The sequence below is a fragment of the Dermacentor albipictus genome, chromosome 1 (assembly GCF_038994185.2).
Source record: "Dermacentor albipictus isolate Rhodes 1998 colony chromosome 1, USDA_Dalb.pri_finalv2, whole genome shotgun sequence".
Lineage (NCBI taxonomy): Eukaryota > Metazoa > Arthropoda > Arachnida > Ixodida > Ixodidae > Dermacentor > Dermacentor albipictus.
This window is the reverse complement of record NC_091821.1, coordinates 457,014,156-457,032,921: the sequence shown is the minus strand read 5'-3', so window position 1 is coordinate 457,032,921 and position 18,766 is coordinate 457,014,156. Positions and strand designations below refer to the sequence as shown.

At 44.7% G+C, this 18,766-nt stretch overlaps 2 protein-coding genes across 6 annotated transcripts in view; one reads left to right on the top strand and one right to left on the bottom strand.

The window, feature by feature from the left end:
• Positions 1 to 18,766, bottom strand: part of LOC139054793 (uncharacterized) — a 134,260-nt gene that overhangs the window by 53,110 nt on the left and 62,384 nt on the right. For 4 of the 5 annotated variants that reach the window (XR_011511509.1, XM_070532412.1, XM_070532411.1 and 1 more), the window contains one exon: positions 69 to 224. The exons of the other annotated variant lie outside the window; for it this stretch is intronic. Coding sequence is in view for 3 of the 4 variants with exons in the window: in XM_070532412.1 (XP_070388513.1) it covers positions 69 to 70 (2 nt within the window). In the remaining variant the exon portion in view is untranslated. The remainder of the gene's footprint in view (positions 1 to 68; positions 225 to 18,766) is intronic. 5 annotated transcript variants of the gene reach the window in all.
• LOC139054792 (uncharacterized) overlaps positions 12,610 to 18,766 on the top strand; it is a 29,079-nt gene continuing 22,922 nt past the window's right edge. Inside the window, exon 1 of the mRNA XM_070532410.1 lies at positions 12,610 to 12,876. Within this exon, the coding sequence (XP_070388511.1) occupies positions 12,810 to 12,876 (67 nt within the window). The 5' untranslated portion in view covers positions 12,610 to 12,809. The remainder of the gene's footprint in view (positions 12,877 to 18,766) is intronic.

The window sequence follows — 18,766 nt, the reverse complement described above, 5'->3', positions numbered from 1 at the left end:
ACGGTGATTGCCTAACTTTTAGAGCTATTTATACTTGAAATAATGCCGAGTACCATATCAGCACGCACATCTAATTGTAGAGCTTCAGCCTGTCAAAGCTGCCTGTGAGCTCGCTTTCCCGCGAGAAATTTACGGGGATGTTCCAGCTTGCCGATCGATGCATGCGTCCATGGCGTAATGGTCTCAGTATCGTGGTCCTTTACTGGACGTCCTGTGTTCGAAACCTGTAATCGGACAAGTTCATTAGTGTTAACCAAGAGGAGGGCACACAAAGCGGCAACCGATAATTGAAACAAAGATTGCCGCATGAAAGAGCGTGAAGTACCCTGAGAATGCTAAAGCAGTCTGGCCCCAGTTCCCTCAGCACTAGCGCCAGAGGTTTAGCATGCCCTGCATTACGATCCCATTACAGCTAACCTCGCTTTCTTCGAGATGTTACCGAGTATGCAAGAGAACTACCACAGATAAGTACTACAAGTATCCAGCCTTCGCTTGCTATACGGCAGTCCAAGAAGGAACTCAGATTACGCCGTACACGCGGGTTGACGATAATCTCGTCATCCCTGCACAAACACGACACCTTGCCTCCTTGCCGATCAAGAACCAGCACATGACGGGCAGCCGATTTTAGAAGCTTCGACGACTCTACGTGGAATACTATCTTGCCGATGGTGTTTGGATTTGCACCCCAATACGCCGACGAGAACATAACCAAAATACTTTTGCACTGGTATTTCAGACCCTACAAGGTCCTCCAATGAATTGGCGTACTCGTCTATGAGGTCGTGCGGAATGCATTACGCAATCACAGCAGCGCAGCTCACACCTTAATCTAGCGCGGCATAGGCCTCGACGTTTCTTTGTTGGGTTGTTGTTATTGCTGTTATTATTGGTGTTATTATTAGAACTCCAGAGCATTAACATTATTCGGGAGCATCGTAATGCCTCGTAACTATATGGTGTTCGGGCTACGTAGACCTCAGAACTTAATCTGCAAAATCTTGTTTTGCCAAAATTGCCACAGCGACGCTTCGTCGTGTTTAGTAATCAACTGTGATGAAGTCACCTTGCCACTCGATTGTGAAATTTAGAACCCTTTTTATTTACAGGAACCAGTGTTGCGCGTAGTGACATTCACCAGCTCACAATGGAAGGCACTGAGAATTATAGAATTGTGAAAGAAAATACTTTTGCCTATATATATATTGTGCTAGTTGGCTTCGTCATCAAACGAACAAACCCGAATCGCGGGATTAAATATGCAAATCAAAAGGCAAATATTCAACGTGAAATGTCACTCCCATCTTCAAACGCACAAAGAATACTTCAGCTAAGGCACCACAATATTAAGGATGATTTATTTCGCGATATAATAAAAAGAGCAACCCTCTGTTCTCTTGCGTGACATTAGTGGCACGTTGCGATGGCTCATACCGCTTTAAGGCGAGGTCTAAACTATTGGTCAAGAATGTATCATCAGCATGGAATAGCTCATACCCCCGTTAGCAAGCAAAAATGCAATGCATCTGACAGTCATTGAAAGCAACCATAAAACACGTGAAAGCATGCGTTTAATTAAAGAACAAGCTCAAAACAAGCATTCGAACGATCAGTGATGCATTACATGGAGACCCCCCCCCCCCCTTCGGAAGTACACAACAGTCGGGGATGCTCGCCAAACGAGAAGAGAGATGCGTCGTACTAAGCGGCGGGAACAAGGCGTTCGACCGCGAGTACTGCTTTCTCCTGCTGAAAGGATGCAACGTAAATTCGAAGAGACGCGTCGTTGGCGCGAATGTGACCCCGCTATTCGAGCGCGCGAAGCTGCCGCCAACCGTCTAAAATGAGCTCAAGAAGTGTAACTGCGAAATCAGCAACGCTACCATGCGAGACGGCAGCGTAGGGAGCAGGCCGAAATCCGCAGACAACAGCTTGCCGCACGTTTACCTCACAATGCGGCTCGGTATGTCTCGCAAGAAGTCTCCCCCCTGCGGTCGTATAACTTAATGCAATACCAAGCACGCAACCGGCTTCGCCTGTTGCGTGCTTGGTAATGCATTAAGGCATGGGTGAGCCGACGATGGTGGCTCAGTCTTGTGTGCGCTAGGGAAAAAGCGGGGAGGAAGCGCACCGCTTGGCGTTGCGCGCGATACATCCGAGAGTGGAAGGGAGGAGGGCTTAGGATGCTGTGATCTGAGAATCTGTGATTGTGCAACATGTTGATTTGCCTTGTTTGACGCATCATATACATTGACTTTTTCGTCGATACGTAGATTTGTTGCACACTGATACGTATATTTCAATATCTTATTGCGGGGTTTTGTGTATACATGCAGTGACCTTTGTTTCCTGTGATACATTTTTTTAGCCTTTATGAAGTTGGATCTTCGCGTTTGCGTATTTCATTGTATCTTCACATTTCTTTTGTACAAAAGCGAAGCTAATGGTTCTGTTCATTATCTGCGAGGCATGCGCGCAGGATACAGCCCTCTCTCACAAAAGTTACACGCAGATGTGAGGAAAAATGTTCTTTAATGCTTTCAGACACTGAATTGAACATGGTTGCGTGACATAATGGATGCTCCATAATATGAACAGAATGAGGTTTCAGGTTTTCACATCTCATGGCGTTTCCGAAAAAGAAATTAGTCACCGTATGGCTGCCTTGTACGTTGAACAAATTATTTCAGTGAACACTGTGAAGCGTTGGAGGAAACGGTTCGAAGAAGGACGTGAAAGTTGCAAAGACGAGCCAAGACCGGACGAAAGTCAGTCTGCAATCACCCCCCCCCAATGCAATCGCAATGGTTGATGAGCTGTTTAGACAAGAATGGAGGTTAAGCATTGAGGAACTGGCAGAGCGTGTGAACATCAGTCACGGCTCGGTTCACACCATAATTCATCAACATCTCAGTGATCGGCTCTTGTGCGCACAATGGATGCCCAAAATTTTGAACCACTGCCAGAAGACGGAGAGGTTCGGCACTGCCTGGACTCATCCAATCCGTTATCACAATGAGTGTGACGACTTCTTGTCTGGAATTGTGACCTGGGAGAGACCATCGTACCGCTACGACGTGCCTGAACCACGACGGCAAAGCTCACAATGGAAACATTCGAATTCACCCCTCCACCCCCCACCCCCACCCCCCACCAAAGAAAGCAAAGGCCGTCTTTTCCGCCGAAAAGGTTTTTTTTTTTTCAGTTTATTTTTTCGATGGTCGGGAGCCATTACTGATCGAAGTTGCGAAGCCTGCAGAGACTATCAATCGCTACCGATATTGTGAAACTCCGGATTGACTACGTGTCGCAATCAAGAACAAATGACGTGAAAAATTGAAAAGTGGAGTCATCTTGCTCCACGATAATGCCCGTGCCCACGTCGCTTATGCGGGTAATACAAAACTGGCAAAGTTCAAGTGGGAAACGCTGCACGATCTCTCATACGGCCCAGATCTGTCCCCTTGCTAGTTCGTCATGTTGGGAGAATTGATAAAAGAAACAGCTCAAGGGAACCAGATTCGTGTCGGACGATGACGTGAAAGAGTCAGTTACATACTTTTTAAAGCATCAACCCAGTGACATTTATGACACGGGAATCACGCGACTCGTTAGTCAGTGGGACAAATGTCTAAATAGCCATGGAGACTATTTTCAATTAAAGTACCCCGTTTGTCATATATTCGCAATGGCTCACTTTCATATTACTCGCTCTCGTATATTTTGCAGAAATCCTGCTTTTTATATGTGCTCTCTGTTGCGACGAATTTCGGTACAAGTACTCAAAATACACGACCAGTAACAGCTGCTCCTGCGCAATACATAAGAACAAATGACAGCGTCATTCACATTTTTTCCTGGCCGTCGCATATGTACAAAAATGTAAACAAGGTTCTCGACAACGTTTAATTACCGGATTTGTCCTGAACTTGTTTATTTGATGGCCTTTCAATTTTTCGTATATGGGGTATGCACCGCTTTTCTGGTTTCGAAATGATATATTTCTAATGTTCGTGTGATATTTTATTTACCTAATAAATAGAAAAAAAAACATGGAACTTATTTCAGGTACAATCTTGAGGACATACGAGTAAATTCTTTAATTAAAAAAATACATATTTTGCTTGTTTTCACAGTGCGTAGCATTCAAGAATTCGTTTGCAGCATATTTGGCAATGGCAATGCAGTTATTATTCATGTATTTGTTCCCTTGACAGTTTTTACAAGAGTGAGGACGAGTTGCAACGTGAGCCTGACAACGAACAAAATTTGTGGCTACGCCGCTGGCCGCGGCGTGTTCAGAGGCATGTGTGAGAGAGGAGTCATGGGCGGCATACACGCCTCCTATTTGACCCATTTCGCCGCTGGGAATGCAGTATGCCATTGCATTGCCTCTGTGCTCACCCTATTAACGTGATCGTTTATCGTGAGATGGGTTCTGCCGCAAAAACGTTTTAGATAGACACGACACGCATTATCACGCTCATACTGCCATGTCCGATGCATTGGCGATATCGGAGTGTTCGCGCACCGCTAATGCTGCAGGCACATGTAGAAAGATTGGCGGCGCCATGATATCAAAGTCTACAACCGATTACTGTAGGACGTTCCTGAGCTTGTGCGTTTAACGCAGGGCAATTTTAATGTTCAATGATGCCTTTTCAAACAAGTTCTCCGACGATGAAAATACTCACAAATGCGAATTTTGAGCGCATCTGCTGAGGCATATTGAATTCGCGATATATTTTGGCAAAGAATTTGATTCTGAATGACAGGATTCTCCCGGCGATGGCACTGAGGTTTTTCTCGGGCGCTAGTTTCGTAGCTGCGGCAGAAGAAGCATTTCCCCCGCTTGCGTCACTAATTCTCCGAAAATAACATGCTGACTGTAATACAGTGAAGCCGCATATGGCTTGCCAATTCGTCCATCCGACCGTCCGTCCGCGTGTTATCTGTGCACCGAAAACTCCTCCGGCACAACCCTATGGCGGTCGCTCTGAGTATTATCATCTTTTGTGTGTGTATAAAGTGCGTTACCATTTCCACGTGGTGTTATCAGTCGCGGCGGTTGCTCTGAATGTTATCATCTTATCGACCACGTTACTACGCATAACTTCAATTGCCATAGAAAAAACGTGGGAGGAGGCGTCCCTTCGGTGCCCATTGGATGGTCTAAAAGCATAATAAAACGCAATATTGTACCCACTAATCATTGACTTTACCGTCGACCTAGCGCACCCCGACGGCTAGTGGTTTTATCCTCCATGCGGGAATGGTTCGGAATTCAGTGCTACACCGACGTCATTGTGCGGACGACGCTTGACCGGTCGTGTATAGGTTGAACCTTTGTCAAGAACCTGTCTAGCCTAGCAGTATGACCGATCGAGGTGTACCACAGCGACCGCAAAGCTATGGTCACTGTGATAACGAATAAGAAAAACTAAAGAAGATAAACAAAACCACGAAGTTACGTGTATGTCATTTACAAAACTGCCTATTCACGTCATTTAGATCTTCTATCAATTTTCTATTTACTTTACTGATAGTTTATGTACACTAACATTCTAGTAACATTTGTTCATGCACTGTCAAAATACTTCTTTCTTACTTTTGCATTAAGATTATCTTAAGTACACCGTTAAGAGACTTTCTTCCATTTTTTGTATAAAGAATGTTTTAAATACACCGTTAAAAAACTTCTTTCTTAGTTTTGTATGAAGAACATTTTAATTACACCGTTAAAAGACTTCGTTCTTTTGTGTAAAGAACATTCTCAGCACGCCATTAACATATCTTCTTCTAGCCTTTGTCTAAATAACAACTTTACTACTCCGTCAAAAGGCTCGTTACTTTTGTGTAAAGAATGTTTTACTATACAGTTCTAGTTTTAGCTACTAGTTCTGCAGGAACCAGCACCATTCTCAGCGCTCGTATTTTCTTCCACGAAACAGAACGTGCTGGCACAAAATGTTTTCCATCGTGGATAAAAGTGAATAAATACATTAGCATCTTAGCTGTCATGTATTTGTGATTTTTTATATAAAATCTATGCGACTGATTATTCTTATGCGGTTGACAATTTTTTTTTTCTGTTCTCTACACAGAAAACCATGGTCGAACAGTTGAGCTTATATACCAATATTGTGGTAAATGCCTGATTTTCAAGGAAGTCAATACAAAAAGTAAGTAACTGCCCTTTATAGGTTATACAAAGTTGTACAAAATATAATTGCCAAATATGTAAGGAGAAAATTTCCCAGCGTAACAGCACGTTCAGAAGAAAAAAATGATCTTTCACGTTTATACAAACAGCATGAATGCTTATAATGTTTCATATTTTCCTACTATGTTTTCTGAAGACCAATGAAGCATATAAAACGACATTATGATGCGTTATTATTCGAAGAGAGTTGAATAGCCAACATCACTGTTTTCCCGCAAAAGATACGTTAGCAGTAAGCAGGCTGCATCCTCTTTCTTGCGTGGTGCGCCAATATTTATAATTTAGGTAATAATACTTTTATACAGCTCACAAACTCTCTATTTCTATTCTGGGCCGGTATTTTGTAGCGATGCCTTTTCCGATTCTATGCCTTTTCAGGCTTTTCGCGCTTGGCCACTGGTCAGAGCGACGGTCGGCCCACATTATCAACGCGATCAGGCGGCCGTGTGTGGCGGATGATAAGAATTGCATAGAATAAGGCATAAGGCATCGCTACAAAATAGCGGCCCTGCAAAAGTGCGAATGCCTTAATTGCTGAATTTATATACAGATTTTTTTCTGTAATTGTGTGAGATTCTAAGTGTGGATATTTCGAACCAAAGAAAATTGCACTGAGAACAACGTCCCTATAACGGAATGACTATGGAATGGGAATGGGTAGACAATGGTGGATACATTTTCTCTGTCTCAGCGATTCAGCCCGTTTTCCAGCGTAAGGTTTTATGGGCTCATTCCAATGACTGGTTCTTTTGGCAATCGTGTCCGAAGCCACCGCCGGTGTCTATCGCAAGTATCGCCGGGAAGAAGAACAATACTATGCAGCTACCGCTGGGATAGAACTCGGGTCGGCTGCACAGGAGTCAGCTAGTGTACCACTGAGCCATGCCAGCTTTTTTTTTCTTTATTACCGACATGGCAAAATGCAAAACAAGACATTTTACCAATACATGACAGTCACGTCGGTAGCTGACAGAGCAAAATGCCTTATAAACGCGTCCTAGCGCGCGACGAGACACGCGATGCGACATGCGCGCCGCGTAGCGTCGATATGTGCACCCGTTACATCGCCGTTGCATATTGTTACACCAGGGTCGCATGTCGTGTAACAGATGCGCAGGTAGCAGTACAAGGTAGTTGGACAAGATTTCACGGCGAAAGAAAGCTTGAGATGCATACAAAAATGGTAAAAATAAAATAGGCAATTCTTTCCTGATTAAAGGTGCTATAACATAAAGATATTCCAAACATTTCCATTCCATTTCGGTGATCGGCCCTCCGCGATTGGTCAAAAATCTTTTTGGACCAACCCCGCTTCGCCGGTCTGTCACGCGGCTTCACGAAATCTGCGGAAGCTCCCAATCTGACATGACGTGTACACTATGATTATTGGTGATTAGACCAAAATAAATAAAAATAGTTACTTCTGATTCGACGCTATTCCTCATTAGCCCTCTGCTATTGGTAAGAAGTTTTCGGGCGGCACCCGCTTCACCTGCCTGTCACGCGACGTCTCAAGACCGCAAAAACTCACGCGCCAAAATGACTTGTGCGCGTTAAAAATGCATTGATATGCCGAACAAAACTGAAGGTTTTCTGAATAGCCGGAGACTGTCCCGTTCCGAAAGGAATAGAAGACAGGTGCTACTGATTACTCAGGCAACTGGCTACTCGCACCTGCCATAGTGCATCGCTTTATTTCCGTATCACAAACCATTTGCGTGTCAGTATAACGTTTTCGAGCACTCTCGGCACGTTTACAACCTCGCTCTTCCAATTCTTCTTTACTTAGGATCCATTTTATCAGCATTCTTAACCTTCCGTTGCACGCCATTGTGATTTTCGACGAGCTACCTCAAGCTTTGGAAAGGAAAGCGGACCAGTCGCAGGCTCCGGCACCACCCTCTTCATCCGGATATCTATTTCCAGGCCGCTGGCTCGGCCCTATCCAAACCCTACACACTACCCACTACCCACTACCCACGTGAGCATGCTCCTTGCCTCCTGTCGGCCAATTAGATAAGAAAAATCGCTCAGTGCAGGCAATCTTATTCCCTTTTAAAGAAAACAAAAGTGACCTGCTATAGATGAGGAGACCGTTTAATAGGGCTGTTCACTAAACGTTGCAGGTCACCGCCAGACGCTCACGTCGGTGGTGACGTAAATTAGACGTCAGGGGATTGGAATAAAAGCATATTGTAATAATATTACCTTATACCGCCTAATTCAAGCTAGCTAGACGACTATGTCACTGCGGCATCATCAGCAACAGCATCTTATCGTGCTATTTGACTCTCAGTACTCAATGCACGCTACACAACAATGATTTTCCGAGCGTGAATGAATCGCGCAAAGGCGCGCATTATTGTGGCGCCACTGGCCGCTCGTGGCGCATTTGCGAGCATTCGCGGGTTTCTTTCACGCTGCGAAAAAACACTTGTATGTAGCACGTATTGAGCAACGGAAAGCTCCATCGTGAGTTTTTCAGGTTGCTCTACAATTCTCTCACTGGCACTTTTCCTCGAATTGTAATATTTGATAAGTTCATTAATTAGGACTAATTATGTAATTAGATGGAATGCAAACAATAACCTGAATATCTGCAAGCGACGGCCGACAACCTTACCGTGGTTCTGTCCAGCTTCACGGCATTTGCCTATTTAAAATCTTGCTGCAGGATCGCTACACACCCGATATAGAGTTAGCTGCCTTCAGTATACGGCTAGTTGGAGTTCTGCGGTACACTGAAGGCATTTTGTGGAGTTACTTACACAGCATAAATGGAAGCCACAGTACAAGACACGCACTGATCGTCGCTCTTTAACGGTGAACATTGAGTATGGAGGTTGACAAACGAAAAATAGACAATAAATGCAGCTAAGTCCGCCCGGTATCTTTTTGATATGCGGCTGAATCCGCCAACTTAGCGACATTCTAAATTAACAAAACCTGTTCTTTTCCCGGTATTTCTGCCCCCGCCGTGTGTTGGCTTGGTAGCTAACTACGTGCTTTTGAGCACGGTATCGCGAGATACTTCCCTGGTCGCGGCGGTCCCATTTCAATGAATATGTAATGCAATAACAATGGCGTAAAAACATTTTCGGTTATGACAGAGAGTTTAAGATAATTTTAATCATTTCATAGTTCTCCAATATAGCGAGCCTTTATTAGTACTTGGTTACCATTAGATGTAAATCCCACCAAGTTCTATATCAATTAAATTGTGAATGAACTTTCCAATATCTCGTACATGTTGTGCGCTGGTACAAATTAAGTGCATTCATATATTTTGTTGACAAACCTTGTCTTTTATTCAAATACTAAACTTGTATTGGCGCAGGTAAACAACAATGTGAAGTATTAGTGGTAGAAAGCTCTGTTAGCGAAAATGCCCCAGAAAACGTCACGCAAACTTTCAGCGGCAGCGGTGGAGTGCTAACGCCAGGTAGCTACACACACGGATGCACACAAGAAAAGGACGACGAAGCATCTTGCAAGCCTTTGACTCTAGTAAGCTGTTAAAGCATGTCGGCGGATGCACGCACACATTTATATACTTCGTATATTAAAAGGAACAATAAATAACCTGTTTCGTTCACGAGTTTTTGTTATTATCTGGGTAACGCTGCAGCACGGCACCGTTTTAATGATCAAGTGATGTAGGCTACGCGTACCACCTCACAATGAACAAATAACCAAAACACATTGCTAGAAGCCAGCAAACATTCACACCAAGAACAACATAAAGGAAATTACTTGTGCTTAATGAATCAAATGAAGAAGCAATTAATAAATTCAAATGAAAGTGGATGAAAAAGAACTTGCCACAGGTGGGCAATGAACGCACAACCTTCGTATCTCGTGTGCGATGGTCTACTAATCGAGAAACCGCAGCACTGTTTCCTACATCCACTTTCTTGGTATTTATGTTTCCTAGTAGAACCCTGGGATTGTTAGCCAGCGCCACCACTCCCAGACCTACCCGGCGGACATGGAACACCCTTGCTGCCGCAGTCTTCACGACAAAGTGCTCTCTTTGGGTGAAGACAACCGGTTAATAAAACTACACATGCTACCTGCAAGTATCAATGTTGCCGGATTCGAGACCCTCGCTATGTATTAGACGAGAAGAAAGGGGGCTAACCAAGGGCCCGATTTTATTTCATTTATTGAGCACAAGTAATTTCCGCTATGTTGTCTTTGGTGTCAGCGTTTGTTGGCTTCTGATGATATGACTAGTAAAAGTCGGGTCACTCGGTTAATGCCATTTCTTCTGGTTCAAAATATATTCCGTAATATAATGTATTCAGGCCGTTTATTATGGTACAAAAGACAAAACCATAAAGAAATAATAGTTACATTCTCTTATTACTAAAGACACACACAATCGCTGACACTCATTTGTAATCACGGAAGTAATTGCCAATGCCAACTTTGCCACTTTACCATTGGCATTGCCACTTTGCCAATATGCCAACATTGGTCCAATATTGGTACGAATTTCTGCCAGCATTGGGCCATGGTTGGACCATTGCTGGTGTGCGGCCTGGGATCTGTTCAACGAATTACATAACCTGTCCAGCTCCACATATTCGATCTCTCTTCCGCGGTGAAAGTTTTGCTATATCTTAAATTTACGCGGATCACTTTTCGTTCCATCACTCACTGCACCGATGCCTAGCGCCCTTCCGAACATACCTGTTTTCTTCCGAGTTTCGGCGCCACTGACCAATGCGGGCAGAATGGAGTGGCTCATTGTGCAGTGCGAATTTGTTTGCGAACAGTGGTTTGCAGTGGTTTGCCTGCCTGACCCAGCGTTTGAGTACGCTCTACTACTGACTACTGCGTTTCGTTTTCCTACAGACACCACTGTAGTTTGATTCTAGTGGCCCTAAAATATTGCTGAATAAGCAGCGTGAGGAAAGGGCACAGGACAAGCTAAAAAGCAATGAGCAAAAGGCCTTTCTAGGAATTTGTAGGAAGGGACACTAAGGCAAATGAGTCAAGCTAAAGTGGTAGATTTCAGCATTGCCATTTGTTGGGCGTGTTGATAAAGTGACTTGGAAATCATATTTAGCGCCAGCGAAGGGCAACACAATGCGCTATTCGGGCCGCATTGTGGTGTCGTTGCGCTTGTGTGCTTCTTTGCTGGTGCTGAATATGCTTTAATGTGATAGATTAGTGCACGAAAATCTCTAATGCATCAACATTATGGCGAACAGAGCCTTAATGATCGAGCAACTGAGGTAAATGCTGGACACGATTAGAGAATCTCCCAGGGCATTCAAGTACTTGCCCGATGACGAAAGGACTCCTCAGTTAAACTCTGTCAGTACTAGTCAATTACTCGTTGCAAGAGACATCCTTGTATTGTTTTATAACATGAAAGAAATAATAAACGATGAAATAAAAAATGAAAGTGGTTGCAGTAGTGGAAGCGACAGGCACGCGAACTATGTTTTACATTTAGTCGGAGGACTTAGTAACGGAGCGCTTCACAAAATATGCCAAATATGCTATAAACTGTTAAACATCCGTGCTGTATTAATTGTAATAACTCTTGGTGCTGGGAAGAACCCTGCTAGACATCAGGAACTGTGAAAGCAGACTGCGTCTTACATGCGATGCAAATGCGAATAAAGCTGCAATAAAGCGATTTATACGAGGAGTCCCAATTATTATGCACCGACATAAAAATTGTAACAGCGCAAACACATGCAACCAAAAAGTACCAAGGACGACACACATGCGTCCTTGGTAATTTGTGGTTGCATGTGTTTGCGCTGTTACAATTTTTATGTCAAGTGTGCACCAAGTCGCCCAGCGAGAAGTTTTAATGTTATGCACCGAGTTTTAAAGAAACACGGGTCAGTACGCGTAAGTGCATATCAATAGAGTTTCTTTTTCACTGACAATCCAAATATTTATAAAAAAATAATCGTCTACCTTTTGCATAATTGCTTTAGTTATGATGACGGGCGTTGGGGGAATAAAGATAATCGTAATACACGTTGAAGCAAGATGTGCTGAGCAAGGCACTCGTCACGTGTTTCCTTTTTCCACCAAGTAGAAAAAGTTATTTAATAATACCGCAGCTTTACCGCCTCCTTTCATACCCCTTTTTGTTATATGGGGATGTGCCCCTTCTTACGGGAAGATAATGGACCTTGTGGGCGAGGCCGCAAGGCGTCTCCAATTCCCGCGGTTTCTGATAACGCTTGTGTGGTCCGCCCACTTGCTTGCGGAGCGTAAACCTCCTTATCACTTAGACACGTGCCTAGCGTTAGCCGGTGACCCCGGAAACCTTGCTCTTTCACCACAACACGCAATCCGTGCTTTCGGTGGTCGAAAGTTCCGCATCAGGAGGACGTTTTCTCGTGTCATGATAGTGCATGGCGAGAGCTTAAAAGTGCCCACTGGTGGTGGCTCCGGTCAGTAGGCGTACAGGCAGGTATTCAACGAAGTAGCTGAGAAGCAATCCATCGCGGCCTATTATCGGCATTGTCCAAGCCACGATTCAGACTACATTAGTACGCAGCAACCCGGGGCGCCGACAATACGAAGCACGCAGAAGTTTATTCGCCAAACAATGAAAGCGTGTTTCCCCCCACTTCACATCCTCCTGTTCACCATGACCTGCGCTGTTTTAGCAAGCGGTGAGTCGGATCCCAATTTTGCATTCTTTATTTTTTATTCTCATTTCGAATCTGGCAGGAGACACAGTACTGCTGTGCGCGTCCAGTCTTTCTCGGGGATTGTTGGTTTGGTCTATTTCTATGGCAGCCGCACCGACGCACACAGTACGCTCATCAATCGGAATGAAGTACGCGATATAAGTTGTATCGGAGACGAGGACATTCTGAAGAAAAGGAGTGCGCAGTTTTAGTAACTCTGGACATGAGGTTTCAATGGACAATTTGTAAAACTAAATATAATCTGCCGTCAAGATATAAAGCTGCGCAGCCTGATACAGATATGACCTGATAGTAGCAGATTCAGGGCATAATTAGCTGCGAAGTTAACGGTTTCGGATACCGTTTCTTTTGCAGCAGACAAGATCCCTAAAGGTGTAACCAGGTTCGGAGGTTGCGTTTCCTAAGAGGTTACCCTTTCTGTGAAGCTTCCACGCAATCATGGCGAATGCTGCAAACAAATATCCAAAAAACCATAAATAATATAGGAGCGATGGTGTTCGTATTCACGTGGCATGTTCATTCCGAGGGCATTACCTACGCCTAGTTAAAACTAAAATGCCATATTGATAATAACCATGTTAAGGAGGCCGAAAAGTCGGTTTCGAAGACGCAGAGTCCAAGCAGCTAAGCGACGCTGCATGGAGCCGAGTGTGCTTAAGCGGTAAAAACCAACAGCAGCAGTTGTGTAACCGCTAACACCTGGCTGTAGAGGCAAGCCCCTGGCCGCAAAGCAGTTTCCACGTAAAATTGGGAGTTTGCGAACGAAATTTCAAGGTCAAATGCAGATCCCCCCCCCAAAAAAAAGCGAAATACACAAAGAACAAACAGTCACTTCTCAACCCACACTGGGAGCGTTTATATGACTAAGCCAGCATTCTCAGCTCAAGCAGAAAGGCACTGAAATAAACGGGGTGACTGAGGATCTGCCGTAAGCTTTGACTGATTAACATACCACGGGAAAGTCATATATGATTTTCCGGATGTGACCACGTTCTCAGGTCCATCTTGCAGCAGCAAATTATGTAAAATATTGACAAGTGCTCTTTGGTACGGTGTTGGGCAGGTCTACCTTTCCGGCAGAGAATTGCATGTGATGCGACCAATGGGCGTATTCCTCTTGCGAAATGCATTGACTGCGCCCAAATTCTTCATTATTCGGTAGTTGGAATTCGGGACGTAAAATCCAAGAATGTATCGATTTTTCAGCAATTGCTTATTGCAAGCGGCTGCACCAAAGGTAAAGAGAAATTCTGCGGCATGACACTGCAGTACAGTATTTACCGTTTTGTGGCTGTCGCAGAGAAATGTGTGCCACACAGAGACGTCACCCAATGGTACTCCACCGTCGTAGCGGTAGACGCGGAGGGAGAACCACTCGAGTGCGGAACCATGAAAATGGACAACCCCGAAGTCACGGAGGAATCAGCAATAGCACTAGCGTTGGCCTTCAACCAAAGCTACAACTACTGTAAGCGCCTCAAAGATCGTGGTTCATAATTTCACGAAAGGACGCATCTGCGAAAGGACGCCGCAGGTTACATTCAGGGCAATGCAATGATCAATGTATATTGTGTAAGTGTAGGGCGGATCTGCCACATATTCTATGAGCATGCTCTAAGGCAGCTCCTTTCGAGGCCCGCAAAATTGAAAACCGACAGCAGTGAGATTACCTGCTGCTCAGCTCAGACCAGCCAGACCAGGTCTGTGTCATCCAGCTAGCCGATATAGTCACTGGGACCCAGGGGATCTTAGTCATCTGCTAGGAGGAGGGAGGCTGCGTCCGCCACCGTGATTGCTGGCATTACTAGATGATGACTCTCTTCCGCCAGTTTCCAACAGTCTATAGCAGTACTAATATAACAAAGTAATAGTAATAGTATCACGAAGAAATGAAGCTTCACTTATGTCGCAACTCGACTGTGCTATAGCGATATGTAAAGTCACCTGGCGCCATGTTGTCCTTACCGATATTTGAACCGGACTTCCTGCTGTATAGGCACACGTGTCTAAACAGACAAACGAAAAATAAACAACATTGTTTCGAAACTTTACAATAATGCGAAATAGCATCGATTGCTTTACTTTGCACTTTCAACGAGTGAAAGCTCAGAGAAATAGGCAGCCCTCACGCTCTTGCGGGAACAATAAACATAGCTCCAGCGCTGCTCTTCGTGAATATAACGTACGCAAAGTCAGAGTCCTTGACACCTGCTTTTGAACAGTGCATTCGCCGAATAAAAGGGGAATACTAAAGCGTACTGCAGGTGTTTCTGCTGTCCGAATAATTGCCTCCTAGAGAACAAAAAATGCTGAAGTAGATAGCTTAGTATAATATTATACGTCACTAAAGTGACAGTATAACCGCACTACAGGCACCATCGGGCTCGAACAGGAGCGATGTATTTGCCGCAAATACTTCTGATATTACCGCCACATTTTCGTAAAACGCCCACCTGGCTAGAGAGCGATACTGGTGCATATTGTTGATGTGCCAAAGACATCATGCATGTATATGCGACTTATGCATTATCTTGCACTACATTTGAGATCTTATGAGAACATGACTGGATGGATTGACACATTTCAGACAAGCCTGACGTCAAGATTACAATATTTTTTTTTCGAAAGTTTCTTCACTGTGCTTTGCTGATAGGTGGCCATAAAAAGCACGGGTGGGTGGTACTGTACATAGAAATTCACCTACCACGGTGTTCCAGTGCCGACGGCGTTCACGTGCCCAAGCTGGAGTATTGCATGTCGATTGGCGGGAGATGGAAAAGCACTCGCAAATTTTTAGGAAATATTACAGGTAGCCGAAAATTATCAGGAGCCCTAAACGACCTGTTTCCTAACCCCGCTTTCGCTTTTGGGCCTACACCGCACTATATAAAAAAAAACAAATAAAAGATCACCGACGATTACAATGCTCCCTAAACGAAAACTTGAACGCCACTCTATAGTTGTTTTCATTTCGCGATACATTCAGGCAAAGAATTCGGGATAGACTTGTAGCAGAGTCGGCAATCATCGAAAATCGGGCGTGTCCGTCAAGCGGGTCGGCTTTTATACATCACTCGTCGAAGGCTTCAGTGTAATCGCTGCTGCCACGTGGCTTCCATAATGTAATGCACAATTTGTGTCGCACGTACAATCAGATTACAAAATAATCGCAAACTATGACAATCGAAACAAACCAGACGAAACCAAGCGAACCGAACAAGCATGGGCGAGATCTGACGCGAGCAGACGATAGTACAAAACGAGCGATCCGGCTTATACCAAATACGAGTACGCATCGAGCGGTCAGGCGCGTCCGCATTACACCAGTTCCCCGCGCGCACGTCACTGAGGGGGTCACTCCCATTGGCCTCCGCCGTTCTCGCCTCGCATCTTTCATCTCCCGCTCCGCGTTCACTCTGTCATGTTTCGCTGTGCTAGTTCACTCGGTTACGCCACCGACGCCGACGCTCGCCACAGGAAAGGGCTCTTAAGAGCTGTGCTCCAAAACTGCATTGCAGCACATTGTAACAAAGTACGGCTTAGAGGAGAAGACGCAAGCATCGGATTATTGCAGATATAACAAACTCTAAATATAGAAGCGATTCGGAAGCTTCTAGAAACATTGTAAGCGGCTTACCGATGCTATACACGTAATTTGATTGTGCGCCACTGGCCAGTATAGCAGCTTCCTGTTTCCATCGCATGGTAACAGTATTCTCGTATAAGAGTGCTTTCTGAGGCGGCAAGCAAACTAAAGAGGACGGAGAACGGCAATTTCTTGTGTTCTTGCTTGTTGCCTGTGTTGTCACAGTAGATTTATACTAGCCAGTCCAAATTTCAGTTTTCGTAACAGGTTAGGGCGATCCCCTGGTGACGCACTGAACCGATCATCACCCCTAGCAGCGCAGCAAGCGAGTAGCTGCTGCTATCGCCGATAGAATTAGTATTTCACTCCGCTGTGTCCTCCAGCTTGATGAAAATTATTGGCTGAAACTTCTAAATGGTAAAACTTATTTTTGTCCTTTGGAAGAATCTCCGGATGAAGTGGCATCCTATGTGTTGCCTCTTATTTGTTTCTTTTATCCCAAATACCTTTTCACTCTGTGAGCTAGTGATCGGTACGCGTGTGTGCTCGCTGCTCATGTTTTCCGTTTCACTTCTATCTCTCGCCCTCTTGACCAGATGTATTGACTGTTTCTTCTTATGCAACGTCTAGTGACATTCATGGCATTTAGCCACCAACAACGCTATAAGAACATGGGGGCTATAACATAAAGTTATTCGAAACTTTTCTATTCCGATTCTGCAATCAGCCCTCCATGATTCGTCAAACAATTTTCGGGCCACCCCAACTTCGCCTGTCTCTCGCGCGACGGCCCAAAAACCGCGAAAACGCCCCATCTGATAGGATGTGGGCCCACTGAATATGCATGATTGTACCGAACGAAACAAAACTAATTATTTTCCTCTCGCTGCCTTTTTCGCCCCAATACTCTGCCATTCGTCGAACTTTTTCGGGCGGCGCCCACTTCGGCTGTCTCTCACGCCACGTCAGAATACCGCAAAAACTCGTAGCGTCAAAGTGGGGTGTACGCTTTAAAGACGCAATAATATGCCGAATAAAACATAATTTTTTACTTAATACTCGGAGGCTGCCCCATTCCAATAGAAATGGAACATGGCTACCCATCGATTGCTCTGGCACTTGTTACTGGGAGCAGCCGCGGAACACGGATTTATTTTTGTAGTACAAACATTTTTCCATGGCACTATAACGTTATCGAACCCTTTAGGCGGGTATGCAACATCATTTTGCCGACTATTCTTTGCTGAGGATACGTTCTGGCATCATTTTTAGCCTCCCGTTGCACGCCGCCGCGATTTTCTGCCATTCACCTCAAGCTATGTAAGGAAAAGCGAATCAATCGCGGTCGCCGGCACCACCCTCTTCAGCCGGATATCTACTCTCACTGTTCTGACTCGGGCCCCATCTAATCTCTCCCCACTTAGGCGTGCTCCGAGCCTCTTGTCAGTCAAATCGATAAGGACATCGGCTCCATGTAGGCAATGCTATTTGCTTTGAAAGCAAATATAGTGATCTTCTATGAAAGAGGGGCACGTTTCATTGGACTTCTCAAACAACGCTGTTAGTTACCGCCCGATGATTGCGTCGATGGTTAGGTAAGTTTGCGTCAGGAGATTCGAATAACAAATTCGAGTACTTTTACGTTATCGGGCCCCATTTCTGCGCTGCATGCCTACAACCGTAAGGGAGGAGATAGTAACTGATACTAATTCAAGGCTACCATTTTTTCATATGTAATTTCAGCAAAACGTATACTTCGCAATTTCGGCTTGATCTGGGGTGGGTGAGTCGACTTTGAGACGATGATGGTACGAGAACTAATGGGAAGGAAAACGCTCAATGTCCGCTTTTGTTCACTTGAGATTCACTAAACATTTCCGTTCCATATTTCATCAAACCTGAGGCATCGGGCTTGGTAGATATGGGATCTAGTACGGTGAGCCAAGACTATTGATTAGGCTCTCATGGAACGGAAGCCGGCTAACTTGATAACGATCACCATCACCATCAGTCATCGAACATAAAAAATTCTGGCGTGTGAGGCACCTTTATTTTCTTTTCTCACTAATCTTCTGGTCACGCGAATTGAGCCACCGAGCATAGAAGAGAAGCTCGCAAAAGAAGCCGTCCGCAGTGGCATCTTTCATAACTGTTAAAATAAAGCCGTATATTTAAAACAGTGAATATTAGCCCAAAGTTCCACGCCGTTTCAATAGCTTCTATAAACTGGCGATGTTAGCCGACTGTGGCGGGTGCTCAAAGTTA